The sequence below is a fragment of the Centroberyx affinis genome, unplaced genomic scaffold, assembly GCF_046629955.1.
Source record: "Centroberyx affinis isolate AG114_WGS23_722 - 3 ecotype Tasmania unplaced genomic scaffold, CSIRO-AGI_Caff_v1 ptg001743l_1, whole genome shotgun sequence".
NCBI classification, from domain to species: domain Eukaryota; kingdom Metazoa; phylum Chordata; class Actinopteri; order Beryciformes; family Berycidae; genus Centroberyx; species Centroberyx affinis.
In genome coordinates, this window is record NW_027280145.1 from 110,197 (window position 1) to 126,939 (window position 16,743).

The following is a 16,743-nucleotide window of genomic DNA, read 5'->3' on the forward strand; positions in this document are numbered from 1 at the left end:
AACACGCACATGTCAAGAAGGAATTAAAAATTTCAGGTTAAGGTAAAAACTCCGTTATGACCATGAAAAGTCATGAAGTTTTCCGTCAGGCTGAACAGAGGAGTCCAGCAGCGCTAAACATTCACTTTCGGTTTTATCCTTTCCGGCGATGAGACTATGGGAGTCAAACCAGGAAATATAAAATCAAGAAAGTAGTCTATTAAGTAAGTTACATATCCAACTGAGACTTTGGCTATGATTTTGCTTCTATTATAAACTTATATCTGTATGAAGGTTAGCCTACTGTTGTAATGGAAACCTACGGATTCTGCTTTAACACTGATTTGTGCCTGGGATAATTCATGTTAGAACAAGAGTTTTGCTTTATTCAATAGTAGTATTTCATATCTCTGAACCGTTTCTAACTGATACCACTGCTTTCATTACTGAGGCTATGATTTTAAATTGCTTTTAAATTGAATATAAATGGTGCGTTTGGGTACGAGCAGCAACTTGTTTATAAAATCTAAAACGGGATACTTTCACTTTCGATAACTTTCGACTGTGAGCTGCAGCTTCAGATTTGTGTAAAAAGTAGACTACTAGGATCCCATATACTGATAATAATACGTTTTAGGATACTCTAGATGTGCAGCAAATCTACAATATGTAATATCCTACAGGAATATATATATCAGATGAAGAAATGCCATAAAACACAATACTTTACTGTGTTTTTACTCTCGCTGTCAGTGTTCCCGACACCAACGTGACTATGGAGAATCAGGGATGCAGGATCGAGGTTTCTGGAGTCCCAGATGTTTTCCCAGCTGACAGGACGGTCGATAAACTTCTCATTCATTTCCTGCGGCCCCGGCACGGAGGAGGAGAGGTGCTCCGGGTGCTGTACCCGTCCCGCCGGCCCGGACAGGCCTTCGTCATATTTGAGGAGCCGGAGGGTGAGTCATGGAGCAAATAACTCACTTTGTACAGATGTAGTAGTGAACAAACAGGTGATAAACAACCATCAAAATGTACAAATATACAAAAAGTAATTATATTTTCAGGAAAGCATTGATTCATGTTTTTTATTTTTTCTTCAAGGGGCTTTAAGTAATCTGTGGCCTTTATCGACCTCTATTGGTGACCAGTATGAATTGCAACAATAGATCTCCTACACAAGTCTCTCAGTGACTGTAGTTGACACAAACAGTAAAATCACATTTCCACAATAGAGCTGAGTAAAGGTTCATGCTTCATGCTTCATGCGCCTTGGTGTTCATGCTTCCCATGCGCCTGAAAACTTTAGTGGCATACCCCCACTGTAATCAGATAGTCACTGTTCCCTATCAACCCCCTGCAGATATATTATCATCATTTTGTGGTATGGGGCAGTAAAAATTAGTGCTGAAACAATTAGTCGAAAATTAAATTATTAAATTATTAAAATTATAATTTTGATAATCACTTAATCGTTTTAATCATTTATCAAGTGAAAATACCAAACATCTTACAGCTTCACAAATGCTAAGATTTTCTTGCTTTTCTCTGTTTCATATCATTATAAAATGAAAAGGTTTTTATGGCCGCTGGTCAGACTAAGTCTGCAATTTTAAGAATCACTTTAGACTTTGGTAACTCGTGATGGGCATTTGTCATTATCTTTGACATTTTATAGACTAAATGATTAATTGATGAATCAAAAAAAGAATCAGTAGATGAATCGATAATAAAAATAATTGTTAGTTGGAGCCCTAGTTACTTATTGCCCCTTTTAATCAGTCAAGTTTAATCAATCAGTTTAATACTACTTACTATGATATATTCTGTGAATTTACATGACATTCAACAATTTCAAAGTTGTGTAAGTTGAGTATAGATGGGTTTACCCTCCACTACATCCCTGGTTGAGCTTTATCCAATAGAGATTCTGTCTTACAAGCCTGGCCATCTGAACAGAGGATAAATGGATCAAAGTGATTGGTGTTAACTCGTACACAGATCCTAACATCAGTGTGTTTCCTCCCACAGTCGCTGCTCGTATCTTACAGAGATCTCACGTGTTGGAGGTAGATAAGCGACAGTTTCCTTTAACAGTTAAAGCAGCTGACAGTCCAGAGGTAATTGTATACTAGTGTAATTATACTTATCCAAAATGATCTTCGGTCTGATTAATCAGTTACTCATAAAAATTGTGTCTGTGTGTGTGTGTCTGCTGGCTCTCTTTGTGTCTCTTTGTGTCTCTTTGTGTGTTTGTTTTAGTCTCAGGTGGATTTACCAGTGGAGGCAACTCTACATTTGAGCAAATTCCTTGATAAGGCAGAGGTGCATCGACTCCTCGGCTCTCATGGCTTTGTGGTGACCAAGCAGCACAAAGATCAGGTGCATGTCAAGGGTTCGTTCACGAAGCTCAGAGCTGTGAAGGCCCGTCTGGAGGAGCTGCTCAACTCACAAAACCAGACTCGGATTCTTTCCTCTGGAGCCGTACCCAAAAACTACACCAACGGCAGCTCAAGGCCGGACGGTAACAGACGCCACTTTGTATCTCAAGACGAGCTTTCATTTGCGTCTCCATCTTCCCCACCAGCTTCTCGTCGAGGCCATCAGGCTCTCCGGAGTATGGAGCTCCTCAGTCTCCGAGACGAAACCTCCTCCCCTCTGTCAGGTCCAGAGGCGAGTCCTTTACCGCTGACGCAGATGTGCTGAGTTATGCCCAGTGCTTCAGGAAAAAGGACATCGATGTCATCCTAGACAGCCATAATGTTAAACTGGAGGTGTTAGACTTGGCCCCCGGTTTAAGCAATGTCACCTTATTGGGGAAGGGCGCAAATAATGCCGTGGGGAAACTGCAGAGCATTCTGAATGATCTCAACAAAACACTACGCACACAGGAAATCACTCTGGTGGACATCGATCATGAGAGTCAGGTGGCTCTCGCTAAAAGAATTCAGAAATACAAAGATATTTATGGTTTAGTGCACATCAGTCAGGTGAATGGGACACTTCGCCTCATAGGGCCGTCCGCTGACAGCTACGAGTTAAAGCAGAGGCTTTTGGGGAAGACAGTCGACCAGCCAGCATTCGAACGGACGGGAAGGACAATGAGCAGAGGCCCCAAATGGAGGAGTAGCTCCATGTCCAAAATCAAAACAAGGGACAGTGCAGATAGAGCTCCTCCTGCTGGTGCAAGAGGTTACTCTCCGTCCAGGTACCAGGATGAAAAAGGGGAAGGTGCTGAAGCTGAGCAGGGAGCTAGAGCTCATCCAAGACAAGGCGAAGCTCTTGGGAGAAGAAGCTTCTCTGAGTCCCGTGGAAAAGTCTGGGTAGAAAGGGCTGAAGACCACAAGCTTGGGAAGGAAAACAAACAGGCTCCTGGATCACTGAAGAAATTCCTGCAAAGCATAAGCCCAAAAGAAATAAAGCAGAAGCTAAAGAAAAGTCCAAAAAAATGAAGAGTGAGTCTTAATTGTCCATGAAGGTAAACAACACTAGAACATGCCTTGTTTACATTTATTACATTTATATATTTCTTGATCATCTAGTGTGTCAAATAAGGTTAAGGCTGAATATATAATGACATGCTGCCTTCACTGCCCTAAGGTTGAATATTTATTTAAAATTCAGAGCTTTTAAACAGATGCTGATTGTTTGAGTATACAATTTTGATTGTTAAGTCAGATGGATGAATGTAAATGTGGTGCAATATTCTCACTTTGATTCTGCCGTTGTACTCCACTGATGTTTTAGTGATTATACTCAGCAATAACCTTTACAAGACATGACTAATCAAACAGAAGATTATATCACATCCCCTCCTTCCATATATCCCTTTTCTCTTATTCTCTAAAGTTTTACGTCCTTGACTGAAATAAAAAAAAAACAATCCTTTCTACCTCTCTTCTCTCTCCTATGACTCACCCTTGCACTCCTTACTGCCTGTAATGTCAGAAACTGGAAATTTAAGCATGTACTACTGTTGCACTCATTGTAAGTCGCTCTGGATTTGAGCATCAGCTGAATGCCTAAAATGTATTTGTAACATATGCAAGTGGAAAAATGGATTTGTTGTACATGGCCTTTAAACAAGCACTACATTAACAATAAAACATAAACAAATCACTGGGTGATTTCAATAGTGTCCGGTGAGGATTTTTGGGTGTTAATTAAATGGGATAATGAGGATTCTGGCTCTTTTTTTTTTTTTTTATATCTCCACATATCTCATGTTCTTCCTGTTACTGTGCATCAGAAGGTATTTAAGTCTACTTTAATGCCAGGAAAATTCAGTTTTAATACTGTTTCTGTAACACCTGAATGTAGCATCTAGATGGACGGAAACAGATGGGAGAGGAAGTGTGAGCGGCCCCACCACCACCACCCCCCCTCCCCCCCCTCAAAGGAAGTGAGGTCACTGTCAGTTTGGTGAACTCATGCTGAGGGAGGAAGTGATGATGGCCGATTAGGATCAGCGAAGAACCAACGCAGTGTAGTTACAGTAAGACTTTTAAGACAATATCCAACGCTATTCAGTGTTTATTTGAGTGGATACGGTCGTCATGGAAACGAGAGCACAGGTGGCGCAAGTTTGTGGTATCAGTACAATACACAGGAAAGCAATGAAATAGAAAATAACCTGCTTGATGCTCTAGGGAGGTTTTGTCAAACGCAGAGACAACTGCTGCTGCACTGCATTTTTGACCAATAAAAACGTCTGTGGCCTGGTGGTGAAATGCCTTGACTCATACCATTTCCCAATCAATTCTTAACCAAATGTAAGTAAGAAAACCACGCAAATAGGTGCTCAGATGACTATAATTATGACTATAGTAATAACTCTGTCAGCAGGATATCTCGAAAAACTATAAATGGATTTTCATGAAATTTGGTGGACAGATGGAACAATTGACTCGATTTTGGTGGTGATCTGGATCTAAGATTTCTGCCATTAGATTAAAATCTTTTTTTTTATCCATAACCATAATACTCAAAGACTTGATTCCAAATGTTAGGGGCATGTTTGCAGGATCAAGAAATCAATTAAACCTGAAATCTAAGTGATAGAAGCAATGTCTTTGAAAGTAACAGTAAAGTTGGAGAATTGTTCAGCGTCGGCGGAGGTTTGCCCTCTCTGACTGCCTCCTAGTTTTTGAATGGAACTTAAAACTTTTTCAAGGTTTTCATACAAAGCAGCAGCCCGTCCTTATCGCAGTGTCTATATATAAAACAGAAACGGCGCAGGCCTGGATTTCGCTTGTCATGGAAAAACCCCATCTGAGTCATGTTTCGAGCTGTGCTGGGAAAGATAAGCCCACACACACACTGCTGAAAACGTGTTGGAGGACGGCCCACGACGATGGAGACAAAGGGGTCAAGTTGCCTTTTTCCCCTCTTCATTCAGACTTGGGGTAACGCTGAGAGGTGTTACGGATGTAGAGGGAACCCGGCGCAGAAAATGCTGGAATCAAAAAACCACAAGAAAGAGTTCATCCATGGGACTGAACGGTCAAGTTAGAGTTGGAAATCACCAACAATCAGCTTTATTTCCACTGTCTGCATATTAGTCAGCATTCTCCATTCTCATTCCCGTACGACCACCGCACGTCCGAGCTTGATCACACACACACTTACACACACACCAACACTTCTTATCTTTTATTTTACACAGCAAACCCTCTCACTCCAGCATCTGAAAAACCGGGTTTCTCCAGCTGCAGCTTGGTTCAAACCCTCCAGTTAAGGGCAAAAACCCCTCAGGGAAATGATGTATGCCCGATGCCAAGTTAAGAAAGGAAATGCCATGATGTTTCCCAGGAGATAAGGAGGCATTTTCTTCCCCAAATTTACAAGGTTAACAGCGTGTCGGCCCCGCCTTTAGCAGCCATAATGTGAAATTCCTGTTATTTTTAAGGAGAAAGGATAGAGAAAATGCACAGAAAAGAGGGGAGGCTGATGGAGGGAAAGTAAAATGACGGTGTGATGATGAACCTCTCTCAGTCTTGTTCTCATTCAGAGAAGCCGAGGCCCTGTGGCAGGAAGGAGGAGGATGCAGAAGTGGTGTGTGCGCTTTTAATGATAGCTCCTTGCTATTTATACAGACGTGCACGAGCACGTGCACGCACACACACACACACACAGGCTGACTGACAGGATGACGTGCTGTGGCATGCCGACCGCAGCACTTCTGTGTGACTTGACTAAGCACACCCTAGAAATCCACAGAAGAACACAGTTACGCCACACCCACTGCACTCACACACACATACACACACACACACACACACACACACTCTGCCTGCCTTCTACTACCGGGGCCCCAGAAATCAAGCATACTTCTCTTTCTTCTTCCCTTGAGTTGCTTTCATTCCTCTGCGTCTTGGCTGCCTGTTTTTGTGTGTGTGTGTGTGTGTGAGAGAGAGTACAGATCTGTGTGTAAGGATGGCGGAGCTGGAGGGCCTGGAGTTTGGGAAGTCGGACTTTGTGCTCCTGGATGAAGTGACAATGGAGCAGTTTATGGAAAATTTGAAATTGAGGTAAGGCCTGAGACGCCGGTAGAGAGGAGGAAGGGAAGGGAAGCAGCCGGGTGTCAGAGGGACACGCTGCATGCACACCTGAAAAACAAGGGCAAACTCTTGTAGGTCTTTGTGTTATTTCTCCACTTAGGTGGCAACTTACTGTGAAATGAAGGGAAATAAAGGTGTATAATGTATAATTACTGTTTCTATGGTTTGCTCTGAGACTGAGAAAGTTGTGAAAACGATGAAGCTCTTACAGTTGATAGCAGGTTTGACATTATACCACTCGACTAGTTCATCTCCTCTGCCAAGAACCCAAGTGAGGAAGTTAAAATGAAGCAACGGGAAGAAATGAGAGAGAAGTATAAGCAAAGAGATGAGTCATTTCTTGCCTCCACTTTCCCGCCTGCCCTCAGGGTTCGGATATTAACTTGTGGTCGATTCGATCATCACCATAGACACTGGCTGTCACTTTTGTGGATGGAGCAAATCAAGGATATGCCACCATACCAGTAATCCAGTTAGTCTCCCTTAAACTGACAAACCTGTTATCCGTTAGTTTGCCCTTTTCGTGGTGTTTGTTTTTTCTTTTCGAGACGGTTTTTGAATGAATCAACCTTCTCTCTGTTCTATTTTGGGTGTCAGTGTATGTGTCAAAAGTGCTGAGGGATTTTTACACTTCTGTCTGTTTCCGATTCCAGACGGTTTTTCATCCTCGGACAGTCTCACTTCCTCTGTGTCTTTCAGAGGGCCGTCATGTCCTCACTTCAGACTGTGATAAATCACGCAGCCAAATGTCAAGTTTTTCCACGGCAGTCATGACTGAGAGATCAATGGAAGCAGACGGACACTGAAAATACCAAGCAATGTTACACATGTTCTAGATTTAGAGGATGTGAAAATGATTCACACTCTTTCGGCTGACGTAGTGCAGCAGATGGCTCCAAATGAACTTTTTTGCATCACTCCTCACATCTGCTGTGTTTTGTTATTGCATGGGTTGGAAAAGCATGCAGTAGGTAACTAGAGTGTAATCCCAGAGCTTGATCAGACTTGCCTGTTGGAAAACCTTGGGCAAGCAGATGCTGCATGTGCGTTCACTAAAAACAAAGCTTTGTGCTGCCGTTTGCATACTATACCTTCATCATCTGCGATAGTTTTCCTTATCCTTATCTACCTGTGACCTCAGGCAAATTTCTGTGTTTGCATTTCTCTTTTTTGCATTTGCATTCTTTCCATTTCTTGTTAATATTGGCAGGTAGTTGCTACCACCAAGAAGGTTATGTTTTCACCCCTATTGGTTTGTCTGTCTGTCTGTCAGCAAGATATCCGCAAAACTTATGAATGGATTTCCATGAAAGTCAGTGGACAGAAAGGCTTTAGGCCAACGAACAGTTGATTTGATATTGTTTGTGATCCAGATCTGGGATTTCCACTATTAGACAATTGTCAATTTTAGCTATAATAATGAAACTAACCGAGAAAGAGACTTGATTTCAAATCCGAAGGGGATGTTTGCAGGTTCAAGAATGAAACTGACCTTAAAATATAAGTGATAGGAACAACGTCTTTGGGTGGAACAGCAAGTTGGAGAATTGTTCAGTGTTGGCAGAGGTTTGCTCTCTCTCTCCTTCCAGTTTACATCAGCTTTAGTGTCACCTGGACTCTGCTAAGTGGCACTTGGTTGATTGACAGAGTTTAGAGTTTATATTCTGCACAGGTTTTCTATAACAAGGATTCTCAACCTTTTTCATGTCAAGGACCCCTAATTTAGTCCACATTAGGGCCACAGACCCCCATTTGATGAGATTTTGTCTCTCAAACCAAAATCTGAGAATATTTTCATTGTTAGATATGAACTCCATGACTATCTGTATTGTAGTAGAGAGATAACAGTCAAACTATGATCAAAATAGTCATTCTTCTACATTCTATAATTGCCTTAACATCTTGTAAATGAAATAATGGTGAAGTTTACAATTTATCAATTTGCTGGCGACCCCCTGGAACCCCCTCAAGGAACCGTGGTGGTCCCCGGGCCTCACGTTGAGAACCACTGCTCTATAAAGCCAAACAAAAAATTGAAAACTGAAAAACCTGCAATGCTTAGTGCTCAATTAGATGGTTGCCTACTTAATTGATTGTAAGTGGTACTTCACTGAGCATTCAGCAACTCCATCAGCTTCAAGGAGACTTCAGTGTTGTCCAACCTCTTGTCAACCAACAAGGTTACACAAGGCTGAGGAAGCAGCAAGCAACTCCCCTCCAACCACAAGGTTGCACTTCCTGCTTTTGATACACACACTTGTGTCACTTCCTGTCGTCTTTGGCTTAAAGGTGTGCGTTCTTTGTGAGAAATGGTACTTTTTATTCTGGTGGGAGTTTTCACGGGTGGTGTAGAGACAGTTTCAGGGGGAAATTTCTGTCACACTGTTGGGTGTGAGTTTTTCTGTTAGCCACCACTGATAACAAGAATGACAGTGAGTGGAGAACTAAATTATTGATACATATAGTCTATATACATCCTTACCCACACACACACACGTACACACACATACATACATACATACATACAGTGTATACATCAAGGTTCCCACAGCCATGAAAATCCTGGAAAAGGATATGAAATTTGAAAATTTGTTTTCCAAGATTGGACATGTTTTGGACAAGTGTAAAATATGATTAAAACCTTTGGAAAACGTATGAAATTTTAAATTGTGCAGACCAGTTGCATTTTAGCCTAATTTTGGTCACGTCACATTTTTCCAAATTACTCCTGTGAGTCTCAAATAAACTGCAGTAGTACAGTCATGAAACTTTGGCACGAAGTTATGGAAAAGTTGGAAAATGGCAACCCTGATACATACCTGCATGCATACTTTAAACGTTGAATCACAGCAGGTATCGTCCATCAGTCTGTGTGTCTGTCTTTTGTCTGCACAGGTTTGAGAAGGGCCGTATCTACACCTTCATCGGAGAGGTCGTGGTCTCAGTCAACCCATACAGACAGATGGACATCTATGGGAAGGATGCCATCGAAGCGTACCGCGGGCGGGAGCTGTACGAAAACCCGCCGCACCTCTACGCAGTTTCTGACGCCGCCTATAAAGCCATGAAGAGACGGGCCAAAGACACCTGCATCGTCATATCAGGTCCATCTCTTCCTCTCTCTGAACCTGCATCTCCTGCTCCGCAATCCTGATAAGCAAGTGTGACATTTCTTGTGTGTGTAGCCTGATGCTGTTTGAAAATATTTCAATACTGGTACCAGTTCTGATACTTTAAAATCAAAGCTGGTTCGACACATTTTTGATAATAAATGCCTGCAAACAAGAGGATAACTTGAACAATCGCTTTTTGAAACCTTTAATACTTTTGAGTTCGGATGCCTCAAATTCAATACTGGTATGACAAATCAATATGATACAGATAGGGTATAATTTTTTGATACTCAGTGTGTGGGTCAGTTTAATTTGTGATGGATGCCTTAGGATGATAGATGTGACAGGATCTGAGTTTTCTCTGACCCTTTGCCCCCTCCAAGTATCTCTTGGAGTGTTTAGGTTGCTGTCTTAGAGTTTAGCTATTTTGCACATCTGTCATTTATGCATCTTTTATGATATATCAACCTAGGTGCACTGTGCACTAGGATTAGACCGATATATTGTGCCGATATTGGCCTTTTATTAAATATCAGTTATCAGTCAGTCATGTTGTCCACTGCTGATATGATGGAGGTTCCTCCCTGAACACAGCTACAGCTGTAAAATTTGCAATGAAATGTTACTTTATTTGCACATGATTTATTCATCTAATTGTTCAGTCGTGTTTTTTGTAAATTAATTTGTCATTTAAAGGCCTCATGTATCCCAGAGTTTCCTTACCATTGAATATGTTTGGGTGGGTCACCCTGCCTTAAAGAGCGGCAAACCCTAAAGGAGTTTCATTAGTCAGTGGAGAGTTTTAGTGTCCCATGATGGTCTAAATGCTGCGTCAGAGGCTTTTCCACTCCAAGAATAACACTCTGGTGGAAACATTGAATACTTGGAATTTTTTGGCATGAAAATGGTCAAATATAAAAATACTGAATATCGGCACAAAATATTTTCTATCTTCAGTCTAAAGGTATCTTTATCAGTATTGGTCTTCCAAAACCCATATTGGTCGGATCCTGCTTTGCACATCTGTGACGATGCCAATGTCAGTGCTGCTACTTCTATGCTGACAATACTAGAGTATTACACTGGTACAGTTCTTTGGCTTTGATTGTACACTTAGTAGTGTTTATGTGTTTATGTTTAGTCTACTGTCACAGAGAATGTTTTGTCTGCACTATAAATATATTTCTGACTTATCAGTGTAGTGATCCAGGTAGTAAGACGCCCATACAAGATATAAACACTGATGAAGCCTCTCAGATGAGTGGTGAAACGTCTCCAAATCTTCATTTTACGTCCAGTAGATTTTGTTTTTATATATATTTTTGGACATATTCTTGACTTGTTTCCACATCCATTATGTGCCAGTTAGATATTAAAATGTGCTGCATGTTTGTTGGGTACAGCAAGTCTTAAACTGTGTAAAGAAGATTCATAGTTTAGATACCACCTTCACTTTCTCTGCACATGAAATGAATGTGAGATTATAATGGAATTGGATCAGCCTCCCTTTGTCAGCTTTGTGATTTTTATATGTGGTTTTGCTCTCCAGGTGAAAGTGGGGCAGGAAAGACAGAGGCCAGCAAGTACATCATGCAGTACATTGCAGCCATCACAAACCCAGGCCAGAGGGCCGAGGTGGAGAGGTGAGTTGATGAGGTGATGAAGAGAAGAGACTGTGATCTTTAGGTTAAGTGAAGACGTGAGGCTCAGCTGTATGACTGAGTAATAAGGATTCAATATTGTAAACTGAAATGTACATACAGACTCTCAAATCCAACACAGATCAATAGCTGGATTGTGGGAGTTTGATGTTACCATACATCATCTCACATCTTTTTTCCCCCTCTCGCTCTATTCTCACTCCCCCCCCCCATGGCCATATATTCCCCCACATGCTTCCATCAACGGTTACCGCCATGTGATAAATCAGCGTGAAGAATGTGCTGCTAAAGTCCAATTGTGTGCTGGAGGCCTTTGGGAACGCCAAGACAAATCGCAACGACAACTCCAGCCGCTTCGGCAAGTACATGGACATCAACTTCAACTTCAACGGCGATCCCACCGGGGGACACATCAACAACTACCTGCTGGAGAAGGTGAGAGGAAGAGGGGCAGGACGAGAGAGGGGGGGGGGAGGGGGTTCGGACAGCAGGCCGGACTACTTCAGGGGTCCCAGAAAGAAAAAAAAAAACATCACAAACAAAGATCTCTTATGCTCTTTTGGGAGATAGTAGAGGCCGCCTCTAAAGAGAAGTACTGAAAAGTTCTGCTCATTTTGTAGTTTTTAGATTACATCATTTCGTCTGAGCATGAATGTTTAACGAAGGCGATGAAGAAGATGTGTGAGGGAGCGTCCGTGAATAGATGTTCCCGTGAAGTGGTGTTAATGAATAGCTCACCTGGGGCTACATGATGCGGCTGTATTTATCCTCGGTGTTAAACAACCGTCTGGCGCTCGGAGCCGGTGTGAACGATGGTGCCATGATCCATTCTCAGAGAGCAGAAATAACCACAGTCTGACTCCGACCCGTCCCCATCCCTTTTCCTCTGTCAGCGGCCAGAATGGTGCTGCTTTAGTGGGTTTGTTTTCAGTGCGGGCTTTAAAGGAAAAACCCTTTAACACTAAAAAACAGCTGTTGGTGATGCATCTTGCATTTCTGGCCATTTTTCTTATTTCTGTGGATAACTGTCGAGGCGTAGATGACGTGACATTAACTCAAGATATTTCCAGCACGGCTACAACGGCGTTTGATAGCAGAAAAATGTTCAGTGCTCTAAAGCATCAACATTAAATGTCAGGTTTTGGTGTTAGATCTTGCTTTTTTGTCTCATCTGGAAAAACTTGGTGTCTTGCTCTTACAATGCTATTGCAGCTGCTGTTGCTATTACTCTCTCCGCCTATACACTTACATATATCCTACCGTTGAAGTTCAGGCCCATTCTCTTGAGGTTGTTGAAAGGCATTCTGGGAAATGTAGGAAATGGCAAAAAAGTAGCAGAAGAAGACGAGGCAGGTTGAGGGAAAGGTACACCAGAAAAGTAAATTACAACAAATTATCACAACATAACTCCTCTAAAGCATTGAATGTCACAAATTGATGATATATAACTGTGTAACATTATCCAAGGATGGATTTTTCCTTTAATACCATAATCTGTTTTCCCATTCAAGTCTAGAGTGGTGCAGCAGCAAGACGGTGAGAGGAACTTCCACTCTTTCTACCAGGTAAGCACTGACGCAAAGTTGAAAGCTTTAATGATTTGATTGAATTGGACGTTACAGTTCTCTTGCCCAAAACTAACCCCTAAATGCTCTGTGGGTTTTCACAGTTATTGCGTGGCGGCTCTGCTGAAATGCTGGAGTCATTTCACCTGCAGAACGACCCTGCTGTTTATGTGTACACCAAGGAGGGAGCTGGGTCAACTGTGAGTTCATCACCTTTCATTTTGAGTTGAATTCCAAAATTAGCTATTTGAAAAATTACTACTTCTATTAAATGACATCTACTCTTACAAAATGATTGATTGCATGAATTTAACATAAATTATTGTACATTTTAACTTAAAGGATAAGGCTGGGGTTTTTTAATGCATTGATTACTGTCAACAAATCCTATGAAAATAACAAAATCAACAATGCGTTTGCTCTACTCCCGTTACTTTCTGACTTCCCACGTAGGGCTGGGCAATATATTGATATTATATCGATATCGTGATATGAGACTAGATATCATCTTAGATTTTGAATATCGTAATATTGTGATATGGCATAAGTGTTGTCTTTTCCTGGTTTTAAAGGCTACATTACAGTAAAGTGATGTCATTTGTAACTGTAACTTACCAGACTGTTCTAGCTGTTCTATTATTTGCCTTTACCCACTTAGTCATTATATCCACATTACTGATGATTATTTATCAAAAATCTCATTGTGTAAATATTTTGTGAAGTCATCCCTACAATATCGTCGCAATATTGATATTGAGGTATTTGGTCAAAAATTTTGTGATATTTGATTTTGTCCATATTGCCCAGCCCTACTTACAACTGAACATTTAGCCCACTTTGTAGAAAATACCGAGATATATATTGTGTATCGCCATTCAGCCTAAAAATACCGAGATATGATTTTTGGTCCATATCGCCCAGCCCTATTCCCACGTACCGTTTTTAGCCGTCAACCCAGAAGTCATTGGCTCCAACTGTAAGCTAAAAACCTTGAAATACAGCTCACAAAGACATAGTTTACATTTTAAAAAACTGTTACCACGAAAAGTCAGACTGTTGTAGTTATTACCAAATCAAATTCAAATGGGAACAAATTCTTCATTACGCCAGGGACTATTTTCGGTGCTACGGAACTACTTTCCTGAAATCGCAGATTGTGTTTACAGCCGGTTTATTAAGTTGTTTGAGGAAAAAGTCAGCTGGCCCAGTGCATCGCGATAATGAAATATGCTGCTCAAAGCAACGGCATGGCTCTTTGACGTTTTTTAACCCTTTTTTTTAATACAATGGAGTTCTATGGCTGCTGGGACATGGCTTCAAATCATTGCTGATTTTGGGATTTGTTGACGGTAAGCAATGCATTAAAAAACACCAGTCTTATCCTTTAACAAAATGATTACAGATACTTCTTCTATAGTTTAGAGACACTGAATGATCAACTTGTTGTAGTGATTTTCTCTCAAACTGGATATATAAACTAGAACACTTCACCTTTATTTGTACTGATTATGATTCATCCCTGAAGCTAAAACTATTTGTGCAAACTCCTTTAACTTTCTTTAGACGTCCAACAATGATCGCTCAAACCACAAAGCGGTGATGAGCGCGCTGGAAGTGATCGGCTTCTCAAGAGAGGAGATTGACTCAGTTTACAGGATCCTGGCCACCATTCTTCTTCTGGTAGGTTCCAGTCGTATTGTTTCAAAATGAGTTAAAAGTTAATGCATGTGTTTTTGGGATTAAAATGATATGAAACTGTCAAATGGATATAGATAATGAATAGTTTCTTTTGCCTGTATCTTCTTTGATCTCATATTTTATTTTTTTAATTTTTTGCATCAGCAGTAGAATAAGCTTCAACTCTTGAGATCACCAACATTATTAAAGCAACCGATAGTAAGGAGTGCAAGGTTCAATGACGACTCACACTTTCCCCGCTCCGCTGTACCGATCTGTCTCCAGGGTAACATCCAGTTTGAGAGTGACGGCGAGAGCGTCCAGATCGTGGGCCTGGAGACGGTGAACCACATCGCCGAGCTGACGACCACAGAGCCCGAAAACGTCAGCAAGAGCCTGCTGTACCGCACCGTGGCCACCGGGGGCGGCGAGGTCATCGAGAAGGGACACACGGAGCAGGACGCCTGCTTTGGGCGGGACGCTTTCGTCAAGGTGCGGGTCACTCTCTCTCTCTCTCTCTCTCTCTCTCTCCCTCTCTGTTTGCTCGCAGTGTTTATCACCGCAGCATACGACCCAATTTGTGTTTGACGAAATAGCTAATTGGGATGATTTACACGGTATGCTGAGCCAAGTGCTCGATCAATACATGAATCGCTCTGCAGATTGCCTTGCCATGAGGTAAATGATGTTAACATCGTCACTCTCGCTTGCTTTTCTTGTATCTAATTTTCACAGTTGTCACATTATCTTAATCTCTGGCTCTATTACACGCTCTCTTGTTTTTGTGCTGCAGGCTCTCTATGAGAGACTTTTCGGCTGGATTGTAGGCCGCATCAACACCATCATTGAAGTTAAAGACTACAACCCAGTGCTTCATGGGAAAAATACAGTCATTGGCGTGCTGGATATCTACGGCTTTGAGATCTTTGACAACAACAGGTCGGCATCTGGCCTCTAGTATCTCTTCAGTTAAATGGATGAAGGTCAGTCAGTGATGATGATGATGATGATGATGATGTCAAGTGTTTGTTCCTCTGCTGTCGGACAGTTTCGAACAGTTCTGCATTAACTACTGCAACGAGAAGCTGCAGCAGCTCTTCATCGAGCTGATCCTCCGACAGGAGCAAGACGAATACCAGAGAGAGGGCATCACCTGGCAGCATGTGAGAGCACACACACACACACACACACACACACACACACACACACACACACACACTCTCTCACACTCACACAGACAATAATGCATGAAATAGCCTGTGAACACTTTTTCACTCTTGCTCTCTCTCTCTCTCTCTCTCTCTCTCACTCACACACACACACACACACACACACACACACACACACACACAATGACACATGTATGCATAATGTGCCACGTGAACACTCTCTCTCTTCCTCTTACTCACACATGAACACACACACACACACACACACACATCCACACACCCACGCACATAAACATGACATTTACTCACAAAAGTATACATGTGAAGCACCATGTGAGCCCACTACACACACGCACTTGAACACGCCCACACACATACGTGCACCCACACACATGCAGACATGACACACACACACACAAGTAAGGGTGAGGCAGAATGTGAGCTCTCTCTTTTCCACACACACACACACACACAAAATTTTTCAATCCACTTCCGTCTTGCCTAACGATGACACTGTTCCCACACAGATCGACTACTTCAACAACCAGATCATCGTGGATCTGGTGGAGCAGCCCCACAAAGGCATCATCTCCATTCTGGACGAGGCCTGCCTCAGCGTCGGTAAAGTCACCGACACCGTCTGCCTGGACAGCATGAACACCAAGCTGGCCCAGCACCCGCACTACACCTCCCGCAAGGTCAGAGCAGCCGCCGCCTCAGTCCAGATTCACCCTTTCTCTCAGCATCGCAGCCATTTCCAAAACCTGTAAATCCTATGAACAACTGTCATTTAATTTACCAATAGTCGATAACATTCTGAAGGTCTTTTTTTAAACACTTCCTTTCTTCAGACACTTAAGCTGCCCTACAAAAGCATGTGAGTGCAGTAATTGCTCAGTGTGAAACTAATAAACATGGAAACATTTTAGTTTTGCAAAGAGATTTCTGAAAATGTGCTGATTTGTTGACTTAGTAGGAGGTGGTGACTTAACCATGAGTAACAAAAATGACAAAATCAG

General features: G+C 41.9%; 2 protein-coding genes across 8 annotated transcripts in view; both read left to right on the forward strand.

Annotated features, from left to right (window-relative positions):
- Positions 1-135: 135 nt before the first annotated feature.
- Positions 136-2,832, forward strand: rbm43 (RNA binding motif protein 43). The gene is made up of 4 exons (XM_071528961.1): positions 136-203; positions 733-938; positions 2,011-2,099; positions 2,242-2,832. Exons 2-4 carry the CDS (start codon positions 755-757, stop codon positions 2,683-2,685), a joined length of 717 nt encoding a protein of 238 aa, XP_071385062.1. The 5' UTR covers positions 136-203; positions 733-754; the 3' UTR covers positions 2,686-2,832.
- Positions 2,833-6,336: 3,504 nt separating this feature from the next.
- myo1g (myosin IG) overlaps positions 6,337-16,743 on the forward strand; it is a 43,809-nt gene continuing 33,402 nt past the window's right edge. For 6 of the 7 annotated variants that reach the window (XM_071528946.1, XM_071528947.1, XM_071528944.1 and 3 more), the window contains exons 1-11: positions 6,338-6,509; positions 9,435-9,643; positions 11,202-11,295; positions 11,583-11,748; positions 12,825-12,878; positions 12,983-13,078; positions 14,442-14,558; positions 14,841-15,047; positions 15,349-15,494; positions 15,604-15,718; positions 16,252-16,422. In XM_071528946.1, coding sequence (XP_071385047.1) covers positions 6,415-6,509; positions 9,435-9,643; positions 11,202-11,295; positions 11,583-11,748; positions 12,825-12,878; positions 12,983-13,078; positions 14,442-14,558; positions 14,841-15,047; positions 15,349-15,494; positions 15,604-15,718; positions 16,252-16,422 — 1,470 coding nt within the window. In that variant the 5' untranslated portion in view covers positions 6,338-6,414. Of the gene's footprint in view, positions 6,510-9,434; positions 9,644-11,201; positions 11,296-11,582; positions 11,749-12,824; positions 12,879-12,982; positions 13,079-14,441; positions 14,559-14,840; positions 15,048-15,348; positions 15,495-15,603; positions 15,719-16,251; positions 16,423-16,743 lie in introns of all 7 variants that reach the window. The other variant, XM_071528948.1, reaches the window with a different exon arrangement.